Source organism: Apteryx mantelli, chromosome 3 (genome assembly GCF_036417845.1).
Source record: "Apteryx mantelli isolate bAptMan1 chromosome 3, bAptMan1.hap1, whole genome shotgun sequence".
NCBI classification, from domain to species: Eukaryota; Metazoa; Chordata; class Aves; order Apterygiformes; family Apterygidae; genus Apteryx; species Apteryx mantelli.
The window spans coordinates 16,593,360-16,619,650 of record NC_089980.1 but is presented as its reverse complement, the minus strand read 5'-3'; the positions used below and the strand labels follow the sequence as shown (position 1 = coordinate 16,619,650).

General features: G+C 36.9%; 1 protein-coding gene across 1 annotated transcript in view; it reads left to right on the top strand.

Moving 5' to 3' along the window:
- APLF (aprataxin and PNKP like factor) overlaps window positions 1-23,742 on the top strand; it is a 38,957-nt gene extending 15,215 nt beyond the window's left edge. The window contains exons 6-11 of the mRNA XM_067292760.1: window positions 1,157-1,335; window positions 4,070-4,458; window positions 10,645-10,770; window positions 14,576-14,622; window positions 15,456-15,494; window positions 22,998-23,742. Coding sequence (XP_067148861.1) covers window positions 1,157-1,335; window positions 4,070-4,458; window positions 10,645-10,770; window positions 14,576-14,622; window positions 15,456-15,494; window positions 22,998-23,203 — 986 coding nt within the window. The 3' untranslated portion in view covers window positions 23,204-23,742. The remainder of the gene's footprint in view (window positions 1-1,156; window positions 1,336-4,069; window positions 4,459-10,644; window positions 10,771-14,575; window positions 14,623-15,455; window positions 15,495-22,997) is intronic.
- The last annotated feature ends 2,549 nt before the right edge of the window (window positions 23,743-26,291 follow it).

Sequence of the window (26,291 nt, the reverse complement as noted above, 5' to 3'; positions counted from 1 at the left end):
CTGATAAATTTTAGCCACATAAATATTGAAATCTATGGCTGTGCAGGAAAGGAATACTTGTGTGCTATTAAAAGCCTGACCTTAAGGGTAGAGATATATAAGAACACCATTGGACCTATTTAAAAATTATTTATGTGAGACAATTCCAGCTTACAACAGGCTGTTTCTAATAAAGCAACCAATCTCTTCAGCAAATGTAAGATATCTTAATTAGAGTTGTGAAATGGTTTGCCTTTTTTTTTTTTTTTTTTTTTTAGGGTGGTGTTGGAAGGAAAGGTAGAAGAGTAGAACAAAAAGACTGTTTAGTTTTTTTCCTTTTCCTGTTTGTCCTTCTACTAGAAAGGGAGCACTGATTTGTTGTTTTGAGGCCTGACAGTAAAATGTGGAAAAGTTCTTTGCTTCCCTCAAGTGTCGTTGCGATGTCTTTGTTTTTTCAAAGGGAAGAGTTTTTGAAGCTGTATAAAATAGCAGCAAGTATTTTCCTCATGAATGCATTTTGCAGCAGATGGAGCCATAATAAAAATGGGACAATTGCCCTGCTTGTCTCCCATCTGTATATCTAGAAGATACTTCAGTCCAGAGGTCGTGGTTCCTGAAGCAGAGCCGTGTTCTCCATATTTCCATCAGTTATTGGCTGATTACATGGTCAAGTATGATGTGATTGAGTAGGCAAGTAGATATACCCTGATTCTGTTGTGTCATAATTTACATTTGTGTGTATAAACTAGTAGTCCTAAGTGATAGTTATATGAAAGGTTTGTATCCAAAAAAAAACAACACATCCTTGGATATTTCATTTACTTGATCAGCTACTACTGTGTAACTGATAATTTATCAGTTATACTGATATGGTCAGTCTAAAATATCCTTTGCCACATACCCAATTTTTTCCTAAAATTTCCTCTCAAACATCCTTTTTGGTCTAAAACATACAGTTGTAATGCCCATAAACAGAGTCTGGTTGGGAGGAGAGGAAGTGACAAATGTGTTACTGAAACAGTATGTGAACAACTACTGCCATCTCACGCTTTTTGCCCAGTGTTCTGCTTAGGATATTTTTTCACCTATTGCTGTATCTTAGAAAGCTTTAGATTTCTAATGTGATCAGGATTTCACTTTTGCATTCCAAAAGTACGCTTTCATTTTTCTTCTAAAGGTGATGGAATGAAAAGAGACCAAGGAAGGGGAGGAAGTAATACAGAATCATTAAAAAGAGAAAAAAATGTGCCGAAGAGAAAAAGATTGACTTTTGAAGAAATTGCAGAGGCTTGTAAAGATGAAGAGCAATATCAAGAGGAGAAGGGCTGTCTTTCCATCACTGTCCCTTCCTCTCAGGTAATTGTTTTTGCTCATGGCAAAACTGTGTTATTTCAAGAAATATGAATGTAGTTGGCAATGCCATAGTTTAAGGTTGGGTCTACATTCTGTGTTCTGCATGTAATCTGTTATGTTCAAGTGTTTTGAAATGCTGGCTCACTTAAGCAGCTCTGCAGCAAGGATCCTGGAAGGCTTCAGAGAGTTGTTTTGAAATGCCAGCTCACTTAAGCAGCTCTTCCAGGATCCTTGCTGCAGATTTCAGAGAGTTGGTGGCGGTTTCCTGTACTTCCTTCACGGCACTTGGAATTTAAACCCTGAATGTTCTACAGGACATTGCTCTCGCTTTACAGCAAGCAATGAGGAATGGCTTGATGTGTGGTTTCTTTTCCTGAGAGCCTTTTCTAGGGATAGATGATGGTATGAAACTGATGTAATGTAACTCTGAATTTTGCCCAACCTTGGCAGCATTCTAGTTGGTTAAGTGAAAAATTATGGTATATGGCTTAGCAACTGCTATGTTTTGAAGAAGGATAGCAGAGAGCGTGGCTATGCCTGTATTTAAAAATCTGAGACAAAAAAATTATCTGAAGTCAAGAGCAGTCCATGGTAGTGAGTCAATGGACACGTCAGTCTGGCTGGTCAATGTGTCTGTGTGTCTGCAAAGTAAAACTGCATTATAGGCAGTTTTACGCTAACTGGTAACGCTCTGCTGATAATGAGAAGACAAGGACAATTATCAATGACAAACAAAAGCATATTCTGATGAGAACAAACTGAGGCATTTCACTGAATTTTTTTTTTTTTTAATAAATTGTAGAGGAGCTTCTAATCTCCAACATTAATTGCATACTAAAGTATTTTATCAGATACATAATATGCACAGCAATTTTAATTAGTATGTTTAATCAGCTTTGACAGTGAAAACTATTATCACTTTTTAAAAATCTTATTTAAATCTTTAATTGAAATGATCTCTTCATAGAGAGCTTACCCTCCAGGGTAGTTTTGATATAACATAGTAGTATCTTCTAATTTTAAAAGGTGTTTTGAGTGGTGAGCTCTGTTGTTGAATAGGTACATTAACTCTAGCTGCAGCACTATTTTCCCTTTATCAGATTATAAAGTGAGAGATTGTGTAAATATCTTATTTTGCAGTTTCGAGGTATAAAACCTAACTTATTTTCTTCCTATTAAATAATTTCATTAACCATTTTTATCTCAAACACAGTGTAAGAAAGTGTCTTCAGAACTCAGGAAAAATCATATGTTAGTGCAAGCAAAATTAATATTCGTAGAAAGCTGTAAAAGATAGAGGTTTTGATATCAAACTCAAAATAACTTTTCTGCTGTTATATTTAAGCTGATTGGAAAAATCTGTTGTAGGGAAAGAAGTAAAAAGAATCTTAATTCGTCTAAGCTGCAGCCAGCCGCCAGGTGGCAGTGGGAGTCGTACACGTTATAACCAGTGGCAATAGTTGGAGCCGCTGTCTGTGGTTTTGCGCAAGTGCAATCTTTTTTAAAAATTAGTCCTGATAATAAGACCGAAGGTATTTACTCTCATTATCTAATATAGGCAATGGAATGGATTAAAAGTATGGAGTAGAGACTAGTCACAAGAGGGAGAGGCAAATTGAGAAAAAGAAACTTAGTCATTCTTCTCGCAACTGAAGGCTTATTTTCCTAAACTGTAGTTGTTTGCCAAGCCTTTTGGGGAGTCTCAGATAATGGAGTCTTCCTTATCTCTGAGCTGACTTACTAAATATGCTGTTGTCGGGATCATTTGATATTAATGCCGAATTTGCCCGTTCTTAGTCATCTTGCTGCTCAAATATAATTGTCTCTGGTTTTGGTTAAAATTTTGTTAGTCCTGTGTTTAGAGCAGCAAAATCAAATAGGAAACCACCCACTGATTTTCAGACTCTTTCAAATACATCACTGTAAACTGAAGATAAATTTACTGGAGGGGAACCTTCACCTAATAAACTGTACAGAGTATAGACCTCGAATTGTTCTGTAGTGTATCAAAGTAGTTCAGCCTTCAGTTTTTGTATGCTTCCAGATGGTGTCTTGGTTATCTGTATAATGCATTTGTTTTGGTTATGTTAATCACATATTCTTTTTCTAAGGTATATATGTATCTTTCATTTTAAGTGTGCATATATTCCAAAACTTAAAATGCAGGATTTGTCAAAAGTGAAATCTTTGCATGACAGTATCCCCTGCCAAACAATTTTATGATCTAGACAGAGTTCTGAGCTAAAGCATTTAAGGTGCATGAGAGGTGAGGTTTAGCTCAAGGTATATAAATACTGATTTTATTATCTCCCATATATCTCGGTACTTAAGGGACTAAAATTGATTTTTTTTTTACAGGACTATGTTCTTCTAGAGTCTACAATATCTTCATGTGTATAACCCACACTCATTTTTAAGGAGAAGCACTCTCAAAGAAGCCCTTAGATTATTCAAAAACTGTGTTGGTGGGGTGGGAGAGGAGCCTATGTATGTTGTGAGGGAACAAAGGCAGAGAACAGGAGTTCAGGGATAAATTTTCCATTGTTTTGTGTGTGTATTTTAACTTAAACATTTCATTCAGCAACTGTATTCATTCAGCAGCTGATTTGTGAAAAGCAGAGAAGATGATTTTGAAAACTGGAGAGAATGATGAGAAGTGACAGAGTTTGACCTTAATACTTTTAATTCTGAAGAGTGTAAATTTTCAGGTCCTTCAAAATGTAACCTTGTTCCACAGAATACATCTGAATTTCCTCTTGAGAGTACCATGAGAAACATGGAAGGAAGTGGCAAGACTGAAACAAAAACCCCTGGAAGTTCTATGGAAAAAAATGATAGGCAGCTGCATAATAAAAGATCTAAAGCATCAGGTCAGATCTCCAGTAAAACAAGTAGAATTGAGGAAACAGAAAAGAAAGAACAGATTACTGGTTCTACAAGCCAGCAAGCTCACTGGGGCAGAACTTCTCCAAATTATGGTGCTGAGAAAGGGACTCATGAACCTGATGCAAATTTGGATTACAAGACTGAAATTTCTGATTCAACCAGAAACATTGATGCTTCAGAGAGCTCCAAACAGATCAAGCAAAAGAGGACACCTTGCATGTATGGAACAGCCTGTTACAGGTAAAGCGAAGTTAAAACTAGCTTAATCTAGCATATTATTAAGAAGTAATTTATTAGCACATCAAAGAAGAAATGGGAAATTCATTACAATTTTTTATTTAAAATAATCTTTTGGTAAGCAGAAGACTGATAAGAAACAAGTGGCGTAAGAAGAGTTTTTAAAGTATAGAAGGAGGAACCAGGAGGTCTTGCTAACTGCCAATATAACCTAAACAAGGGATGAAGTACTTCAGCAAATTACAAGATGATGTTTTGTAGGAAATAAGAAACAAAGGTCCATTAAAAAGCAAAGAAATCAACCAGCCTGCTTGTACCAGCCAAGTACAGATACCAGTAAGGAGAAAGATGTAAAAGGTTGGAATGCCCAATGTAGATGCTGCAGGCTTGTTTTATTAGCAAATGAAACTGTTTTTAAAAGAAGATAATTTGTGTTTATTGAAGTAATCTCATGCTTTGTGAACAGAATATTTAAAATACTCATTATCTGTCATCCCTAATTATAAAGAATTTTTTTTTTATTATTATAACTTGGCCAGCCTGGTTTTCTGGTTTAACGTCCGCTCCCTCCCCCAAAATAGAACAGGGCAAACTCCATGTTAATCATTATCTGGTTTGCTTCCTTGCTAATATTTCAAGTGAAGAGCACTTTTTCTCTCTGTCCTAAGGGGTGCGCCCCCCCCTCCCCCAATTCACCATGAAAGATCTGTCATACAAATCTTTGAGTTTCAAAATGTCAGTAATTAGTGTCTGGTTTCCTGCTAGTTCTTTCTGTGCAGAAGGGATCTGGAGTGCTATGTGTTAATGTAATAGAGGGAAGAGAGCTTCCAGATCACCTCCACGTTTCTAGAAAATGACCAATGACCTGAGAAGTACATTAGAGAAGGCTTCGAGCTCTAGATAAATCCATATAAAGTGTAAGCAGAAAAGAAAGGCTAAGCCAGGAAACAGACAGTGGGTCCTGTGATTTTCAGGGGGCTTGAACAATAGGCAAAACCAGATAAGTTATTTAGGAAAGAAGCAAGCACAAGTAGAGGGAGCCTTGTGTGTGCTCTGTATGTCTAATGCTGTAGATAAGCTTTTGCTTTACGTGATTCTTAAAGCTATTGTGTTAATGAACCCACAAATTTCATTTACCTTTCTGTGTATCTCCATTTTTTTTTGCCCTTAAAGAGTATTGTGAAAATATGTTCTATTAGTGGCTGCAGTTATACAGCTGGCTTAACTGCCTAGTTTGATCCAGCTATTTTTAATTTTGCTTAGACAAGCTTTTCTCCTGTATGAAGGGTTAAGTTGTTTTAATGCTCTGATGTACTGACAGACTGCTAATTCTTTGGAAGGCAGATTTTAGTTACAGGTGACTATGGACTAGGAGTGCATAGCTTGTGTCTGGATTACCTTAGGGTGGGAAGCTACTAACCATAACGAAGTTGTATTTTGGGATAGAGCAAGTTATGCAGTATAGTGTTAGGCATTAAGGGACACTGAATTGGTGTCATTGTAGGTAAAAGAGAATGGAGTATTTACTTATAAGCTTGTTTCTTTGACGAGGAAAAAAGTTTTAATTGTGTCTGTGTGCTTTAAGACTGAGAGAAGGAAAGTTAAGGTACAATTTATGGAATGATATAGCTGTGGATGTATGAATGGGTCTTACCTTGATTCTACTCAAAGAGTAAGCGATAACCCACAAGAATTTTTAAGCTCACTGTGAGGACCTACCTAACAAATCATAAGCTTTAGTTATTGACTTATCCTGTGATTTTTACTTAACTTAGAATTAATCACTCATGATGAAATTTTAAAAAAACTTTTCAGGAAAGGAATTTTGGTTGTAAAGAATACATTTTTTTGTTATCAGTGTTCTGCGTGAGCTCATCTCTTCTTAGATCTTTATTCTAAAAAAGATTTTTGGCAGCAATAGTTTCAGAAAACTTTGCCCTTTAAGAAAAGAATGCTATAAAATAACACATAGTAGAAGTTCTTATTATGTGGAGAAGTTGTAAATATGAAGCGTTGAAAATACCAGCTTTAAGCTTCAGGAAATTCTATGAAACTTATCCCATCTGCAACGAGATAAATAACTTGCACTCATAGCTAATGTTCAAAATTTGCTTTTAATGTATAACCACTAGCAGTCTTTCTGCATCTGTGGGATGGCCACGTTAGAGTAAAGCAAATCATTTCAGTTACTCCTGTGTTTAACAGGACATATACTTGACATGAACAGATGTTTTTAAGGAGCTAGTTTGTATTTTGTGGTGTAGCGTCTTCCTCAACCAGAAAATAGTTTTAGGAGCTCCTAGGAAGAGGAGCTGCTTTGAGTGCTCTCCTGAGGTAGGTGATTGGTTTCGCTCTCCTTCATTATATTTGCCTTATGAAAGGTATCGTCTAACAAGACACGCTATAGGGATCTGCATCTTAAATAAACACCACTTTGGTAACCGTAGTGTTTCACTGAAGTTCTTAGGTGAGAAAAATCTCTGTATATCCCTAAGAGTTTGTGAATATTCTCCACTCAGAAATGTTTCTTATTCATAAAATTTCACTTATACATTAACTAAGTGTTCTTAAGAGTTCTAGTCTTTATTTTGTAAATTCCTATTAATAGATATTTTTCTTCTGGGTATGACTGTAGTACATGACTAAAGTGCCTATTAAAATTGCATAGACTGAAGATTGAATGTTAGGTCTATTAATTTTATTAGATTTCTCTAACAAATATCTTAAAAACTTTGGAACTGATTTTGTAACCCATAGGCCAGTTTCTTCACTTACGAATTTGGAAGCACTGCTTTTGAAAGTCTTGAGCTTGATGTCAGAATCTCATTCCAGGGAATCTTTCTGTCTTCATCCTTTGTGCTTCTGGGCTGCCCTGAAGACTTTCAAAGATGAAACAAACTTCTGTTATCATCAGGAGACAAAGTGCTCTCTGTACATTACATCTGGCTGTATTTGTTGGCAAGGGACTTGCTCTTTGAATACTGTCTTTTCCACTTTTTTTTTGTCTGTTGCTTGCCTTTCCCAAGTTGGAAGAATAGGGAATAAAAAGAAAAAACAAAACCCAACCCTCTTTTTCTAAGATTACATAAAGGGATGTGGTAGACTTGAACAGTGATTTCTACAGCTGTAATCCACATTTTTTGGTCCAAAATCTTATTTTTTTTGTTAGTCTGATGTGTTACAGTGCTGTACTGAATAGGTGTGTGAGTGCACTCAACCTTTGTATTTATATGTGCATACTTCTAAATACTTCGTTCTTTGTTTATGGAAATCAATACTTTTCCTTTCACCTTAAGCTTGTAAATCTGGCAGTTGATAACCTGTGTCTTTCTTTTTTGAGTCCTGTCTTCCAGTATGTCTATGACTTAGAATTTATAAGTAGTAAACATGCACAGTTATGGCATAACTTTAGACTTGAATTCTGTGGCTTTACAATTAATGTTGCTAATCCATTATATCTTCACTACCAGTTTCTTAGTAGTGAGAAAATCAGTCTCTTGAGATGATGGGGATGGTCTAGGTTGGGGGTGCCTCTGTAATTATAAAGAGCCAGGGGTGGGAGAAACCCAGTCTTCTGACCTAATCAACTAAACTTGCTTTAGAAAAGCCTTTAAGTTGCTATTTGTAGCTGGACAGCTGAAAAACTGTCCTAAATATTTCACTGAGCAATGTTCAAATGTTTTATTTGCACAGTTGTTTTCCGCATCATGAAGTGTGCGTACAATTAACTTTAGGGTTTCTGTAAAACAGAGCAAGGTTGCATTTATTGTGGGATGAGCTAATATAAGTATGTTTATGATAATGTAAGTCTTTTATAAAGCTTTATTCTTAAAATATGCTTTTAATTGGTATTTTTTTTGTATAAGTAGAGCTCAGTAATTTTGTTTTGATCAAATAAATAACACGTTCTGTGCAATGAGGTTTTGTTGCCAAACTAATTCAGTTGGAGTGAAACCCATGTGGTAGTATGTTTTGGTGTGCTAGATGTGGTGCTCTTACAATCCAAATCTCTGGTGTCTAAAGAAATCAAAAATCCTCAAGCAAACCAAACTTCTTATAAAAGGGAAGAGATATACAAGTGAGCTTTAGATTTTTTGCAAGCAGGGAAGATGATGGCTTAATAGAAGCTATGCATTTCTCTGTTCTGTTTATTGTACTGGGTATCATTGTGTAGCACATAGAAATAAGTGGAGTAAGCACAGGTTAGTCAGGAAAAAGAAAGATAAAACATGTACTAAACCTGAGCATCTGAAGTGTAGTACCTGTTTAAGATGCTTCACAGCTAGTGCGTAATTTGAGGAGCGTCATCCATTGCCCCAAAGAATCCCTAAACCTAATGGAGGGCCCCCCCCCCCCCAAAGGGCTATTTGGTGCTGTCCGAGTAGGTTTTGAAGTAAGTTTTTGGAAAGGAATGGATATCTGTTTAACTGCAATTGGTTATCTAAATGGCAGCTATTCAACCCTCTTTCCTTGGTATGAATATGATGCTACATGTATCTTAATGTAGGAATAAATGTAAAAATTATTTCAGAGAATACTAGTTACTTCCACATCCTTTTAAGGAGATGAATTATCTTCTTGCTTACGCTCCTTGCTAATATTGCTAATAAGACAGTCTTATGCCTTTAGAAAACAAAGCAAGTAGTCTCTAAAAAGATTTAGTTTCATCTCAGTTATTTTAAATGGAAAAAAATAGGCAGTTAGCTCCATAGGGCCTCAAGTTAAATTATTTTGAATTTGGTGTGAGAAGTGACATTCTCTGAGAAGTTGTGATAGAACAAAACATTAAAATAACTTGTAAATGCAACTTTTCAATGATTTCCAGCCAAAGTGTTTACCTTTTCTTCAGTTTGCAAAAAATAACAGAACATGGACAGAATAACAGACCAGGACATGAAGTCTGTCGCATATGTAAATAGATCCAAGGGACACAGCATCTTTGACAGGTAGCTCACTGAGTATACCTGTAACTTACTTTTTGAATTCTTTGAGCGAAAGATACTAGACAGATTGAGTTAAAAGTATTAATACCAAGTTTCTGAACTTTTTCAAGGTCTAAAAGGAGGCCTGGGTGGGCAGTAGAACTTCTTATAACTCTTAAGTAATCGTTTTGGCTTAGTGTTTTGCAATGCAGCTATAACAGGTAGAAATTAAAGCCGTAATTACCCGGTAATTTTAAGCTGTCCTTCCTCTTGTTTGAGACAAGCAGTTTATTTTTGTAATTTGTACAGGCACATTGAAGATGATGTACTCTGGAAACTAGTGTGGTAATTCACTGAAGTATTTTGTGGATGTCTTTTTGAATACTGTTTATTGAAATATCTCATGTTGCTTGCTTTTAAGTATCATGTGTGGAGAAAGTGTCTCTCACAGGAATCCTATGGAAAAGTGTAGATTTTCTTTTGGTAACAGCATGTTCCCTTTGGCATAATTTTTGAAGTATGTTTTGGTCTATCACATGAACTTCTCCTGAAGCTGCAACACATTCTGCCTTTGTTCTATTTAATGTCGCTACAAAGGCGTTATAAAGCTGACTGTTCCCTTAGTCCTGTTGTTAGAGCTGCCTTGTCCTCTGTCATGTGAATACAACTTGATCAACTAGAAACAGTTAAAATGTTCCTTCAGTGATGCATATATTTGTACTCGCTGCTTGCTCATCTGGTTTTGACTACATCAGGGTCGTAGGGCAAGCGGTTGGGTATACCAGTAATGTGCTCTTGTCACTGACACTGGTACGACTCCGCTACGTGCAGAGCTGTTGTGTTGTATGGTGCAACTTCAGGTAGTCATTGTTCAGACTGGAATTTGGTATTTCAAATAATAAAATGCCATGGTAGCCGAGGTAAACTTGACAACAGAATCAATGTGGTGTCCAGTAAACTGCTGCATTTGAAATAATATGCCAGTATTTGAAGATCTACTGAAGCAGTCGTACAGCATGTTTGATGTCTGAAATTTAAAACTGAAGGCTAATAGGAAAATTCCTGTTCTAATTTCTTTTGTAACATGTGCTAAAACAGCAAACTTTTCTTCTGCTTATCCTGAAATTGGGTCTTAGATTTTGCATAAAGTTAAGCATTAAAGGTTACTTTTTATGTAACTACAGAAAAAGAAGTTTAATTCCTTTCTCATCTCCATTTCTCATATATAAATGGAATAGTCAGCTCTTACCATATATTTGTTTCACAGGAAGAATCCTGTTCACTTTCAGCAGTTCAGTCACCCTAATGATGACGATTATCATGAGACAGACATCATAACGCAACGTAACAGTGATGACCGGCCTGAATGTCCTTATGGAACTACTTGTTATAGGTAAAAAGCACTGTACAAAATGGCTGTTCTTATTTATGTGGTAAGACTGTTTTCCTGTGGAGTTGAAAAGTGAGAATGGAGTAATGGGTAATTCTTGATGTTAAATCTTTGGTGTAGCATATCATTGTGGTCCTTTTTTATGTCTCATTGCTTTCTGAGATTTACTGTGGACAGATTGCTGCCTTTAAAACACCAAAGCCTTGCAAAATATTTGTGAGTAATTTCAACAAACATGTGAAAGCTTGACTTCTGGAAGCTATTCAGAGACATAGAGATCGACCCTTTTTCACTTGACAAAATGAAGTAGGCTGTTCTCTTTTATATAAACCATAAATAGTTATTTTTATATAAACTTTACTTTAAAAAGTATATAAACTTTATAAAAAGTATATAAAATTTACTTTAAAATTTATATAAAGTTACTTTTATATAAACTATAAATAGTTATTGTTATATGTTGTTCTTGATATATCATGCTTAGTTTCAAATTTTACTAAATATGTGTTGAGGTTTTGTACAAAAAGGCTATATTTTAATCAGTGTTTGATGGATTAGAATAACATACAAAGTACAGATAACGTTTTAAAAAATGATTAGCTATAAAATCCAGTTTACGATTGACAGTGGTGCAGTTTCTTTTATCAAGTTTCAAGCACTGTCAGTTTTCTGAAGAAGGTTATCTTATTCCATTTTGTTGCTCAATGTCTAGATTTTTGAACTTTTTAGTGGAGCTTAATGGCTGATGTGTACCTGATGCAATGGACAAAAGCACATATTTTGAGAAAGGAGCATTTCTGTGTGAGCATATTGGTACTAACAGCTGCTGTTAATACAGATTGCATCTGGGCAGAAACATTTTTTCCTATCCCTCCCAGAGTTAGGTGACTCTAAACAGCATTCTCAAATGAAAGGTGATAAAATGAAGATAGGTGCTTTTTTTTTTTTTTTTTTTTTTTTTAAGCTATATACATGTGTCGTCGTCTTAATGCAGAAAATGTTTCTCTTTTACAAAATAACTATAAACATCTTCAGGATGAGAAGTCTGTGATTATACCAGTAATAAAATTCCCAACATACTTTTCAGGAGTAGAGTGGATAATTAATCCAAAAACAAAACTGTCCCTCCTTCCAGAAGACAATCTCCATGCAGTATAACTTGATCTTTTTTTAATCTGTATTTAATTCGTTGGTGCTGGGGGAAAGGAGGCACCCATGAAGCAGTGATAATTCTTTAAACTAAGTAATATGCAGTTTGGAGTGTCTTCATAGCCTCTTTGTTGCCTTTATCTGTTGGCTAATATTTGAAGTAAATGTAACAGAGAATAAACAATTTGAACACTATGCCTTGAATTAGGATCAAGTGGTATGATGTTGACAGTAATAGTAAAGCACTGAAACGGGATTCCTTTTGTTGCTCATCGGCATATGTTCTTCTTGTGGGGTAAAAAGTAGGGACTGCTCAGAAAACTCATCTTTCAAGTCTAACCTGAAAGGACAGGTACAACCAGCATTTGCGTTGGACCAAAGATCAGATCCATTAAAAGGCTTGGGTAATACAACCCCTAAATTGGTGTCTAGTCTTCCACAGTGGATTCAGAATGATGTTTTGCTAAACTCTATAGAGTGTGTGGAAAGACTTAGAACAGCTTTTGGAAGAGTATGCTGAGCTTCTGTTTATAACTGCAGCTGCATGCTTTTTGTCAAGTAGTAGCTGATAAGTGTAGTAATAGCTGCATAGTTGTTCAGTCCAGTTTGCATGTTTTCCTATTGCAATTCAGCAACGTGAAATATTAACTAAATTTTTCATACAAGTCATTAACAAAGCGACTGTTTAGACACGGACTGTGTTATACTAAAGTGGCTCAGTTTACAACACCAGTGTTTATGTCCCTGGTCTGTAATAAATAGAAGTTGCTTGGAGTTCTTACTGATGCAACAAAGACCTGACAGCAAAGATTAGTCAACCGATGTTCATTGGTTATTGAACTATTTTGCATGCAAGGAATTGTCATTTCCAGGTCTGTAGAGTGCTGTAATCTTAGTTCCTATGGGCACAGCATGCCTTCCTTATGGGGAACATGTTTCCATTCATATAAAGAATGACAGTCCAACCTGATGTGTGTATTACACTGAACTAGACTGTGACAGTTGACAGGTAAAAGAAAGTACTTCTCAAATTCTTCTAAACAGAGGTTTGAAGAAATTGTTTGTATGTTTCTATGTAAGGTTATGCGCAAACTGGTTTCATACTCTGGTGTATGAATTGAAATATAAACCAAGAGGTCATTTTTAACTTCTCGGGTTTTTTTGTCTAGAGTGCAGTCTTTTAAGCTCATGCTAAATTGCCAAGAATTTAATACTTGGTTGCAGATGACATCTTCATTATCTGTGGTGTGCATAGAATTCTGGAAACAAATTTTCCTCTGGTTACCTATGTGGCTTTTTATTTATAAAAATGCTATGAGAGCTGATTCTTTACTCTGCTGCTTCTCTGCAGTCCAATTTTGTTCTAGAATTCCTAAGTTTCAGTCAAATATCTTACCTGAAAGCTGCTGAAATTTGCTGCACCACACAATGTAATATTTGAATTACTTTAGTAATTAGTAGTAATGTCCCAAACCCAGGATGAGTTTTGTTCATCGATTTTTCTGTTTGCTACATCCAGAATGACTATGCCTTCTGAGCAATAGTTATGTCTTTTCTTACTTGTAAGATACTGCACTCTACCTTAGTCAAGCACAGTGAAAACATGTTGCTGTGAAGTATCTGCTTGACTTAGTTTTAATGCCTCTATACTCTTTGTTATTGGAAATGTCAAATAACATACTGTTTTCTGCTCAGCCTTGTGTGGGCACTTAAATTGATTCTAATACCAAAATACGCAAGATGGGTAATATTGTGGTGTTGTGCAATTTTTAACTTTGTGAACATGTTGTGGGATTTTGAGGGTAAAGAATGCACTGCACATCATAGTTTAGGGAGGGAAACCTAACGCTTCACTGCCTGTTGCTTTTGACATCCAGACTAGCAGAGAAGTCTTCCTTTGTATGCATCTGGAAAAGAATTGAAGAATCTAGGTTTGTGGAAGCTGTTTAGTTTTTTTTTTTTTTTTCTTTCTTTTTCTTTTTCTGTTTTCTTTAAATGGAGGGATTAGAGGTGAATTGGGAGGCAGGTAACTGATTATTGTCTACACTGACAGAGAAGAGCATCAGTCTGTCATCCTAAAGTGGCAAGTTGTTAATATGCAACAAACTGACATTTTAAAGTATCTTATAGATACTACTAACGTAATATGAATCCAATACAGGTACTTACTTGCTTGCTCCATTCAACTAATCTGCAGAGGATTGACCATCTGTTTCCATTGTTAAAATTATTTCCCTAGTTAAAAAGTCTCCTACTCAAGAACGAGTATATAGATGACTCAGCTGTACTGAAAATGCTTCATAGACAGGAATGTGTCAGTTGGTTGTTAGCTTACAATATCAATTATGTAGTCACTTTGAGAGGTCTATGAGTAGCAGACACCTCTGTTTTACCACCACATTTATTTGCAACTCCTTGTTTAAATAAAACTTTTTATTTAAGCAAGTATCCTAATCTTGGATATTTACTTTTCAGCATATCAAATACTCAAGACTCAACCCATCAATACTCAACCCATAGATTCATAATCAAATAGATATTGAGAAAGCTGAAATAATATGATGACTATTTCTGTAAAATAATAATAAAAGGAGTTCTGGGCTCGTTTAGCTTGGAACACAGTGGCCAAATCATGCTTTTATTGCTTTCTTCTTTGTAGGAAGAATCCACAACATAAGCTAGAATACAAGCACAGCGCACCTCCAGGTAAACTAAGTTGTTCAATATACTCTAAAGTGGGCTGAGGGGGGAAACAAACCCCACAAATGCATACAAAAAGTTTGGAATAAAATGCTTTCAGCTATTGTAAGTGAAAATTGCTGTATTTGTAGCTTATTCTGTGTTACTCTGCACTCTTGCTCTTCCTGTGCTTCAAGTTTTGCTTTTGTCTGTGATAAGGAAGATTGCTTGCCCACTGCAAGCTTGCACCTGCTTTTTCAGGTGCTTTTCAGATGAAGTGAGATAAGCTGGTTCAGACAATATTGACATGTTTTTTATGCTTATATCTTTTATCTTATGGGCAAAAATATCATGTGGCAAGTGGATATTTGCATGAGCTTAGTAGTTTTTATTGAAAATAAAACATGGTATACTGTGATATTACCTGATCTTTGTATTCCCCTCCCCACCTTTCAAGCTGTAGTGATGAAATGAAAATGGGGAATGTATTTTGGTATTAAAGGCACTGAAGTATATTTTAATGTTTAGAATGGATGCTGTGGTAAATTATTTTTACAGTATTCCTCCCCTCTACATAGCATAACACTGAGCATTGTATATACAGAAATGTTTTATATTTTAACTGCATAGATTCATATCTTAAGATTTCATTATAGCTAGGGGTGGAATGGTTCATAACTGTATGAAAAGTTCCTGAGAGATTCCCCAGGTAAATCATTCAGTACAGAGCAGCTTTTCTGAGGTTTTTGTGCTTGTAAATATGGCACAGTCATTGCAGCATTTACTTTAAAAGCAACCTCAATGAATAATGCTACTGCTAGGTTGTACTCTATCCTGACTAATAATTTTCTTTTCTTTAGTAACTGAAAGAAGAACCCGACAGAGAACTTCAAAGAATGGTTAGTATGTTCTAAATTCCTGAATGGGCACATCAGCATGGGATGTAACTGATCTGCTTTGTTTTTCAGGCACTTGACAGTGCTGGAGTACTTGATAATACTTACTTGAGGAGAGTGTCACTATTTCATTTGACTAGGACCCTGCTTGCTTTTGCAAGTGGTAGTGCTGAAATTGAACTTTTGCCAGGCTTCCTCAATGAACACAGGCCAAAAAAAAAAATAAAAGTACCTTTTTAAGTTGGAAAGGTACATGTGGCTATATCAACTAGCCCTTTGTTACACAGGGATCATAATAGGATTGAAGGACTCAATATTTCATCCAGAACAACTTAAGATTTCTCCCTAAAGATTCATTTGCTCCTCAAACATTGAATATTCCTTTTGCGTTGTCTTGACCTCTAAAGGACTTTCAAGTAATGTTTGTGCATGTGCTGATGAGCTTTTCTTACTATGGGGTATCAGTGTTTCAGATAAGATACTGATATTGGCTTGTCAGGACTGAAGAGTAGAAGAAGGTTAATACCTTTGAATTGGGGATAGCTTTCACTGTAAACCACACTATGTATCCTTCTTTACTTTCAAGTCTTCATTAGAGATCATATACTACCACAGTCAGGCATTAGTTTCTCTTGGTTATATAAACTTTAATACTGTATAGGAATATCTCTTCCATTTGCTGCCAGTGTACCTAGCTTGCTTTGCTGCTGCCAACAATGTTAATTCATGTGTTGTATATGCATAGCCACCAGTTTTAAATCCTTCAGGTCTGTTTCCAGACTTCTTGTGTCAACTTCTGTGTGTGAAGCTTCCTATTCTTTCTAAAACAATTTAAAATGAGCTTTTTACCAGCATCACAGCTGTGCTTGATGTATTGCCAAGCTTGCTGTGAAGCACTTAAATTAGAACTGGCAGTGGCATCACAGAATTGATATAATGGATGCTTACCTCTATTTTATGGAATATATAGTGGTGGATAGTTTTTTTCTGCTCTCAATTTTTGTGAGAACTTCAACAGAAAATTGCTATCTGTTATTTCCCATTATCTAAAAATTATCCCATATTCTTTTAAAGATATTTAATTGTTATGTTGTAAGAACTGTTCTGAACTTTAACATACAACTTTATGGTCTATCTAGTAGGTATTTTTAATTCCTTAAAATAAGTTAGCCAAAGTTAAGACTATTAAATACCACATTGAATCATATAATTAATTACTCAGCTGTCCCTCTGTCCAGTCAATATTACTGTTCTTTTCTGTTCCCTATTTACAAATAGCTAGCTTGATTTGATTATGCAAATGATTTAAAAGCTGTTTTTATTTGAGAATCACTACAGACTTTTTCACTGAAGCTACCAGACTGCCGTGGAAGGCTTTGGGGAGCTTTGTCATACTTCATAACATGCATATTTGGGGGTTGTTCTTACCTTAACTTTTGCTGACAACCAGAAGTAATCTGTGGTTTCCAAGTTGCTTGCCACTTCCTGAAGGAAAGGAAGCAAATGTGATTACTTTTAACTGTCCTTGTAGTTTTGAATCTTTGTAACCAAATTGAGAAGAGATTTAAGAACACCATATCTCTGAGGCTTTGAAGTTTCATGAAAGGTGGTGGCTTATAAAATAAGGAGATTCTGTCAGACTGTTCAGTGATGAGAGAGATTGGAATAGTTCAATTTGATCAATTCCGTTTGACCCCTTGAGCCACCAAGAGGTAGCAGCTTATCGGCAATCAGCATGCATGTAACGCAGGACAGCTTGTCGCATGTGCTGTCTCTTCTAGCTCTCGGAAGACAAAATTAGAGGATATGGTGGGGACCTTTAGGTCCTTTGGAGAGAAGACGGAGGAGATATGGCAGGGAGCTGGTGATAGTGCCATAGAGAGGTGTAGGGGATATTTGAAGAAGCTTGGGGATACTATGGGAGAGGGAACACTGGAGAAAACTGGATAGATGGAGGAAAACATGGAGATGTGGAGGAGGGAAAGAGTGAGTATTTAGGTAACGTAAACTGGCTTCCCACAGGTTTGTAGTTTACGCTCTTGACACTCGGCATATCAGGCCTTAAGGAAAAATATGCATGGGGGAAGCAACTTCACCTAACATCTAGGACTAGATTATCCTAGTTGCTCAGAATCTGTATTTGGGGCATGAATTTAAAAAGAAATCACTTCCTAGGACTAATGAAGAATTTTTAAAAAGAAATCACTTTCTAGGAGTAATGAGCAGTCTGAAAGTCTGTTAGTATGGAGACTTCACTTCCGTTAGCCTCAATGAGGTATGTTGCATGTGCTCATAGCAAGTGGAAAAGGGAACTGGCTTGTCTTCCTCTAGAGCTCCAAGATGTGGCCGGGCATGCCCTAAAGAAATCTCCAAAATACAGGGAGCTCTGTCTGCTTAAGAGGATAAGTATAAATGCAAATAGCTGTAGTTAGTTTTGTAGACAAACTGTTTTGATCTGCAGTTCTATTGTGGGTAGACTTAAAAGGTTGCTTGTATACTTTCCACTGAGAAATCTCTTTCCATCCAATTTCTCTGCCATGTAGTGTGCGCTTTTGCTATCGTTGAATGCTTAATATGATTGTGTCTTTCCACTTGAGGCATAGTTGTTACCTGTGTGTTTTTTCACATCCTTTGATGCACACCAGTCCATCTTGGTCACTGCTCTGTTTTAGAAGGCGTGTTACAACATGGTGAGAATTGTAACAGTATTGTAAGGACAATGAGTGATTAAGATATTATAATGAAACAAGCTGGACTGTGTGCATATCTAAAAGTCCTTCTTACTCTAAATACAAATCTTGTCGTTTTTTAAATTGTAGGTGTGCATTTTGTGAAAGCATCGTACTTACCTGAATGGTAGATGCTGTGTGTACACCAACTGGCAGGTGGTCAGCAGAGAATGACTATGCATGGAAAAGTGCTTATCTTGTAAACTCCTAAAACTTTGACATAGAAGTCAAATTCAATGTGTCAAATTCAACTCCTCTTACTAAGTAAGAACAAGTGAAAAAAGGATATCCTGTAACACGAGGGTAAAAAAGGGAATTCAGTAGTTGAAGTACTGCTAATTTGCTGATTCTTTTTACGTGTCTTGTTGGATGGCTGGCTTAGTTCTGTTAAGGACAAAGCTTGTAAAAGGTTAGGCTCAGCATGTTCATGTCTGAGGCTGTCCTCCTGAGCTACGCAAGGTCTCACAGAAAGCCAGGACTCCATTAACCTTTATTATGTGCTGTTTGACACAACTTTGCTTACTGTTAAGCACAGCAGAGCTGATACTTCCTTATAAATGTATTTAAACTCCACCAACCAAAAAATGGGTACTGACTATATGACGTTTGACATGTTTAGTTTTTAACATCATTAGTTTAATTGCTACCAGAGGGTTTGCAAATTGCCTGTAAAGAAAGAGGCATATGCTCAGAAACATGATCTAAGGCTAGTTCACTGGGGAAGGGCTGTAGGTGAGGAAGCAAAAAAAAGTCAAAGTTGATGTTGTTGCTAAATTATCACTTCTAAATTGCCACTAAATTGTCGCACTGAATCTAGATGAATGATCTGCTGTGGCTTTGGGCTGTACAGAATTCTCAATGTTTTTGTAGTTTTTCTAGCAAGCTAATCATCTAACTTTCAAATATAACTCTTTGAACGAGATGGTCAGCATCCTTTTTTTTCCCCCCTGTGGAGCAGGCACTTTCATAGAAAGTGTCAAGGTCATCTTGATAAATGTGGAACCAGAGAAAAAGTAGAATTGCGCTTAGTGAGCTGCTTTGGGAGCTGTGGGACTGAATAAATTTCAGCAGTAAGAGGTGGAGTGGGAAGACATGGAGGGAAATGTATCATTTACTGCTGAAATCTAAAAGCACTGAAGTATGGGGAGGAAAAAGTCATAATATGCTCAAGCATTTGTAGCAGAACAGCAAAATATAAATAATTTGATGGAAGTAGTCAGCATTTTGCCAGAAGGACTAGTTCTGCTGTAAGACTTGTCCACCAGGACTCCCAGGTCCAGCTGTGTGGAGAAGGACCTGGGAGTCATGGTGGACAACAAGTTGGCCATGAGCCCGCCATGTGCCCCTGTGGCCAAGAAGGCTAATGGTATGCTGGGCTGCATTAGGAAGAGTATTGCCAGCAGGTGGAGGGAGGTGATCCTTGCCCTCTACTCAGCCCTGGTGAGGCCAATCCTGAACTACTGGGTTCAGGTCTGGGTTCCCCAATACAAGAGAGCTATGGAGCTGCTGGAGCAAGTCCAGCAAATGGGCTACAAAGATGATCAAGGGACTGGAGCATCTCTCACACAAGGAAAGGCTGAGTGAGCTGGGACTGTTCAGCCTGGAGAAGGGAAGACTGAGGGGAGAACTTACCAAGGTGTTGAAATATCTGAAGGGAGGGTGTAGAGGATGGGGCCAGACTCCTTTCAGTGGTGCCCAAGGACAGGACGAGAGGCAATGGGCACAAACTGAAACACAGGAAGCTCTGTCTGAACATGAGGAGAAACTTCTTCATTGAGAGGGTGACTGAGCACTGGAACAGGTTGTCCAGAGAGCTTGTGGAGTCACCATCCTTAGAGATATTCCAAAGCCGTCTGCACAAGGTCCTGGGCAACCTCCCCTTGGTGATGTTGCTTGAGCGGGGGGTTGGACTAGATGATCTCCAGAGGTCCCTTCCAACCTCAACCATTCTGTCATTCTGTGAAGATATCACCTGCAGTGCTGTGGAATCAGAGAAGAATTTTTCTTTCTTAAGTAGGTCTTGAGTTTATTGGGGTTTTTTTGTTTTTTTTTCTTGAGGGCTCAGTCTGCCCTCTGTAATCGAAGCCCTGCTTTTGCAGGTGGGAACATACAGTCAGCATCGCTGTGTGAGCGTAAAGTACTATTTCATAAGTGTAAGGTTCCAGAATCTAGCTGTTCGATTTGTGTTGTAACAGAAATTGTGTTCCTGCAAAGGCTGTAAGATTGCATTTTCCTCAGCTCATTTTGGTAATGGAAAGTATGTAAGGGTTTCTGAGTTCTCAGAAATACCTGAGAAGCAGTATCTCTGACTGTTAGTGGGATCTTCTGTCATCCAATACTTCTCCCTTTTAAAATTATAATCACTAGGCAAAAGTAGACTATTCTGTCTGAGAAGAATAAATGCCTTTCAGTTTTCTTCTTTTCTTCAGTCTGGTGTATCATCTTTGTTCCCAATTTTATTTCACTTTATTTCTCTTCTGCAAGGCTATAGGCTGTGATTCCTGTAAGACATTCTGAGGTCACGTATTGCTGATACAAGTAAACATGGATGTGATTAATTTCATCTTAGATCTGATAAGCAATAAACTAGAAAGCGTAATAGTGGATTACAGTTCAAATTGTCATTTGGCATTTTCAAGATTTTCTTCTAGGTTGTGCACAGTAGGTTATTCAAAGAAAGTAGATTTCCAGCTGTAGGATTTTTCTCAATTATATTCTTGGCTGTAACAGGTGGCTGATGTGATTCCAGGGTGTCATTCAGTATCTGCGTGGCACAATTCGTCCATCAAGTAATATATCTTTGAGAAGCTTGACTAATGCTGCATATGCCTTTGAAATCCTTGGGCAAGACTTTCTATATAGTGCAAACTGTTAATCAGATCATTAAATAATTCTGGAATAGTAATGTTCCTGCAACTGAAAAGTTTAATTGATAGAGATGTGATCTGACTAAATAGCATACTAGTGTTCCCTCTTTTCCCTTCTGACACACATAGTTTGAGTACCTGGGGCTTTGACCTGAGATTGCAAGAGCTTATAGTTAGTAAAAAGTCAATGATTTGGACTGGGGTCTGTAACCGAGAAGAGGATTTGTAATTTCAGAGGAAAAATAATGAGAAAAGTTGCTCAACACATAAATTGTCTGTATAAGATCATTGACAGATTATCTCTAGATGATAGAAGGAGGCAAAAAATGGAGGTTGGGGAGAAGAGGAATGAACACACGTTTATTCAGAGGTATGCCCTAACTTATGGCAAAATAACACACGATTGGAATATTAGTGCAGAAGAATGTGGCTTATTAGGAATTGTGGACATGTAAGAAAAAGATAGTAGTAGCTTATAGAGCAAGGATTACACGTATCTTCCAAAATCAGGAAGCAGTGGAAATAAACTTGTTGAAGATTCACAGTTATTGATTTAAAAATAAAAAATAAAAAAAGAGAGAGAATGTAATGCTGTCATGGCAGCAGCTTTGTACAGACACTACCAAGTCAGATGGACAAGGTTTCCAACAGCAGAATTATCCGGTGCCTGGGACTTGGTTTAAATGGGTAAATTTGCCAATATATCTGAGCATTAAAGGAATATAGCAGGACAAACTGTCCAAAAATTTTGGAATTTGCTGGGAACAGCAGCTGTTTCTTGTAAACAGAGATTTCTTAGATGTTGATTCCTGCCAATACAGAGTATTGTGAAATATAAGGCAGAAGACAATTTGATCATGTAAGTTGTGAGGAAGATAGACAGAAGACAGATGTAAGAAGGATAGTAAACAGCATAATAAAGTAGACTAAGTTAACTGGGAAGCAGGTAGGCTGCATGGAGCTTAGAACAGAAAAACGATTAGTGTTTGGCAATTCCTTAAACATTTTTCAGAAAGGAAGCACAAACTATTCAGCATGGATCCAAACTAAAAACGTAGGAGAAGAGTGGGTCTGGAAGATTCTCTCTTTTATAACCTGAAACTCAGGACGGAAGTGTGCAGGAAATAAAAAACCATGTCAGATTCCAGAGGATAAATACTCTAAGTCTCTATGGATGAAGACAGAAAATCCAGGTGCAAAACAGCAATCTAGCAATAGCTAGAGACTAAATGGAAAGAAAGATATTGTTTAAGTGTGGGAGTAGTAAGAAGATAACTAGGAAAATTTGATGGGCTGCTCATTGAGGAAAGGAAAGTTATCAGAAGTCATCAGAGGCTGCAATATATATTAATTTTTTTGTCTGCTTTTGCTTAGAAGGTAACTGATTAGGTGGCTCATATCATTAATGCCAGTGATAAAGGGTTTGGAGCTTCTAAGAAAAATGCAGTTTAAATGATACTTAAATGTTTTCACACCCTGAGTACCTGGCTCTTGAAAATCATATATAATTGATAAGGTCCTAGAGACTAGAAAAAAAGGAGGGAAGTGCTTGCCTTCAAGAAAGGAGGAGCCAGGGAGTTGTATACTAATCAGCTTATACTCTGGTTTGGAGGTGGGGAAGCCTTACAATCCAGTGGGCTGAGTTTGGCTTCACTGTAAAAAGAGACTTGTATTAAAGTCAATAAGGAAAACTCTAAGTGAACAGACAGGTAAGCACTACAGTAGGTGTTTGAGAGAGATGATACAACTTTTCATGGGATTCTTAAAACCAAAAATCATCAAAATTGGGTATGGTGCTTTAGTTGATCCTTCCTCTTCTTGAGGAGAAAGATCAACTAGATGGTCTCTTCAAGGTCTTTCTATTTCTGTGGTGATGATTCATGAATATATTACTTTTTTTTTCCCTACAGGAAAAAGGTCTTTGCAGGAAGACAGTGACAATGATGGTGAACCAAATGAATATGATCTTAATGACAGCTTTATAGATGATGACGACGAAGAGTGCGAACCTACTGATGAAGATTCTGACTGGGAACCAAATTCAGAAGAAAAGGATAATGAAGATGTTGAAACTCTTTTGAAAGAAGCACGCAAATTTGTTAATACCAAAAAGTAGCTGCACTTAACATCAAAAACTCCCTCTCCAGTTGAGTTAAAACATGAACGTGTGAGAAGGGGAACTGCTTTGATAACTGTTTTTTTCCTCAGTGATGTAGGCACTACAGAAAGATTTTAGTGGGGGTGAGGGGACTGAGCAATACTTTTCATTTCATATATATTGTTTTGACCTTTGTTTTCTCAAGTGGTGGCATCCAGTGATTGAGCAGTGATAGAAGTGTGGGATTTTTGTTTTTTGGAGTTTTTTTATGGAAGTTTCTTCTCTGTTTCTTTTCCAACCCTGTTAGTGTCTCATAGTTTGAAATACAATTTTAAAAGTTGTTATGCTTCATCGTTCTGTGCTTGAAATAAATATTGACATTAGGAAAGCCTTTAGTTTTGCTAAAGCATAATATGTACTGTGCTGAATGAAGAGGAGTTGCACTTCACGCCTGCAGCAGCACAAACTAATTCTTGACTATCAGTGGGGAATCTGCCTAAACCATTTTTTAATGTTCTTTTGAGTTAGTGTAATATTAAATTTCATTAGTCTGCTAATAGCTTTCCTTTTGGTGTTATTTCTTTGATGCTCTTGATGTACAGTAGCTAAATACAGGCTCTCTAAATAATTTGAACAATATCTAAGTGTACTGAACCTCTGGTTATGTCCCAACACCAATCATGGAGTATTTGCTCTAATTACAGTATCTCTTTCAGTACATGTGCATCGCTGAAATTGTGTTCAATCTTACAGCAAAGATGAGATTTTAACAACTTTTTTTTTTTAAACACAGAAAACAAACTTATCATTGGTATACTGTAGGAAAAATTTGTAACTGTGTCTCTGCATGTGATTTCTAAAGAATATGCTGTAGAAACTTACCTTCAGTGTGTTAACAACTTTCCTGAACTTTCTGGAAAGAAACTTGGCCTGTCTTGAGTTAAAAAAAAATTTAGTATGTTTCAGGGCAGATGACTTAAGCCATTTCTAAGAACACGATTAGGAGAAAACAACATTTTGCTGTGTTGATCTTGCACTTTGTTTTGATTCATAATACTGAAATTTGGCAGGGGAATCATTCCTGCGTGCCTCTTGATACCCTGTGAAAATCTGTCCAATTGGTGGAATAATAGGAATCCAAATAAACTCAAGCCTTTTAGGTTGGTGGTGAAATGCTTTCTGCAGGTACACTTCAGGGAGTACCTGTTCCAGCTCTCCTGCAGCCCAGCTGCTCGCGCAGCCTGTCCCTGCAGTGCGGACGAGAATGCCACGTTCCTGGGCTTTGGAAGAAGCAGAACTTTGTAGTTGCCCCTTCTGTGTGCTGTGGCTGCTGTAGAGGGTTTAGGAGAAGAAGGATTTTTTTTTTTGCTGTGCTGTCAGAACTGTCCCAGCCTGTCCCGTTCTTGACTTGCATTAATTATGAAGCCGGGGGGAAGCAAGTGAACTGGCTGAAATACAGGAGGCAAAAGATCAGAGGAAAGGCAGAAGGACAACTGGAGAAGTGATGTGGAGCTCAACTAACAGAAGATTTGTGTTCAGTTTTGTATTTGAAGTGGCAATGAGAATGAAACTAGAGAACTGAAGATCTCGTAGTGCATGTATGTTATCCTTAAAGACTGCATATGTTAATTCCCTACCTCTTTAATATGGTTTTGCAGTCTTACATTTTTTAACCTTTTCTTTTTATATGTAGTTGTAATTCCATGTAGTTCCATGCTTGTAGAGGTTGAGTGTTATCAGAAGCAAGCTCTGCTATTCAGGTTTGTATTCGGACAACGTAACTTTTTTGTAAGGTCTTCAGGAAATTGCTTTAAATAGATTAGTCACTTCCCTAGCCTGTTTTGGGGTGCAGGATAATGTTTCGGCCAATTGTGTATTAGAAGTTTCTCTAAAAAATGTAGATACTAAAAACAGAAACATTCATGCTTGGTGACCATTCTGTATTTTGAGAACATGAGAGTAATTGGCTTACTGTTTATTAGAGCTATTTCATATAAAAAGAATCTAATTGGTGGATTTTTGTAGTGTCTGATGATTTCTGTGACCTTAACCTTCATCAAGCAGAAACATTCTGTTTTGTAGTGTTACACTGTGAATGGCTATTTAAGCTATTCCAAGAAGTTATAATTTACTTTGCAAGTAGAAATAGCTTTTCATAACTGGAGGTTTCCAGTCAGATATGTAATCACAAAAACAAATCTAGACATCATTCCTAGTTTTGCATGGTAGATTGAGTTTATTACTGATACCTCAGGTTTGGAAAACTATGTATGACCAAAGTAGTACATTGGAAATGTCAAAGCTGTAATCAAGCTGCTACGTAATGGTAAACTGAAATGATGTCTGTTTAAGAATATTTTTCTGTTCTTGTATTCTTTCCTTAACAACAAAATGTATTTTTATGCTTCTGGATTGACGGACTTGTAACTCTAAAAGGTATCTGAATATCAGTCAGAACTATTCAGTTCAAGGTACAGATGAGACTACTCAGAACACTTTATTTTTTCTTTCTTTTTTTCTTCCTCTTTTTTATGTCAAGTTATCCAGTGTTTTTTCAGTGAGTCAAGTATGCATTACAATGTAGGGGGCTGAGTCCGAATCAAAATATATGTGAACTTAAATACAGGTATGGGTTGAATGAAAGTACTTGGAGGTCAATTTTTGAAGTTAGTTATATGATTAAACTCTCTCTGACTATAGTTCATTCTGTAAATACATTAGTGCTACTGCTGGAAGAATGGCAGGGTCCAATACAGAGAAGCGAAAGTGCATTGTGGATATACCATCTATCTCAGTACAGCAGTTGTTACACCAACTTTGGAGGTTTATATTTATGCTATTTTTAATTCATATTTCTAATAGACTGAGCCTTGACTGTGTATACCTTTCTGTTAATGAAATTAGGAGCAATTTGGTTGCCAAGGTCAATTTAGAAATGATCTGGGAATACAGAGCAAGTACCACCACAAGCTCATCAGCCTTAATATGCTAGCTGTTGGAGTCTGGTAGAAGACACGCTGAAGAGACAGATGCTTCTATGTTTCTGTGGTAGGTCATAACTGAGGATCAGCAAGAGGAGGCACATACTTCCGTATTATGTGACAGG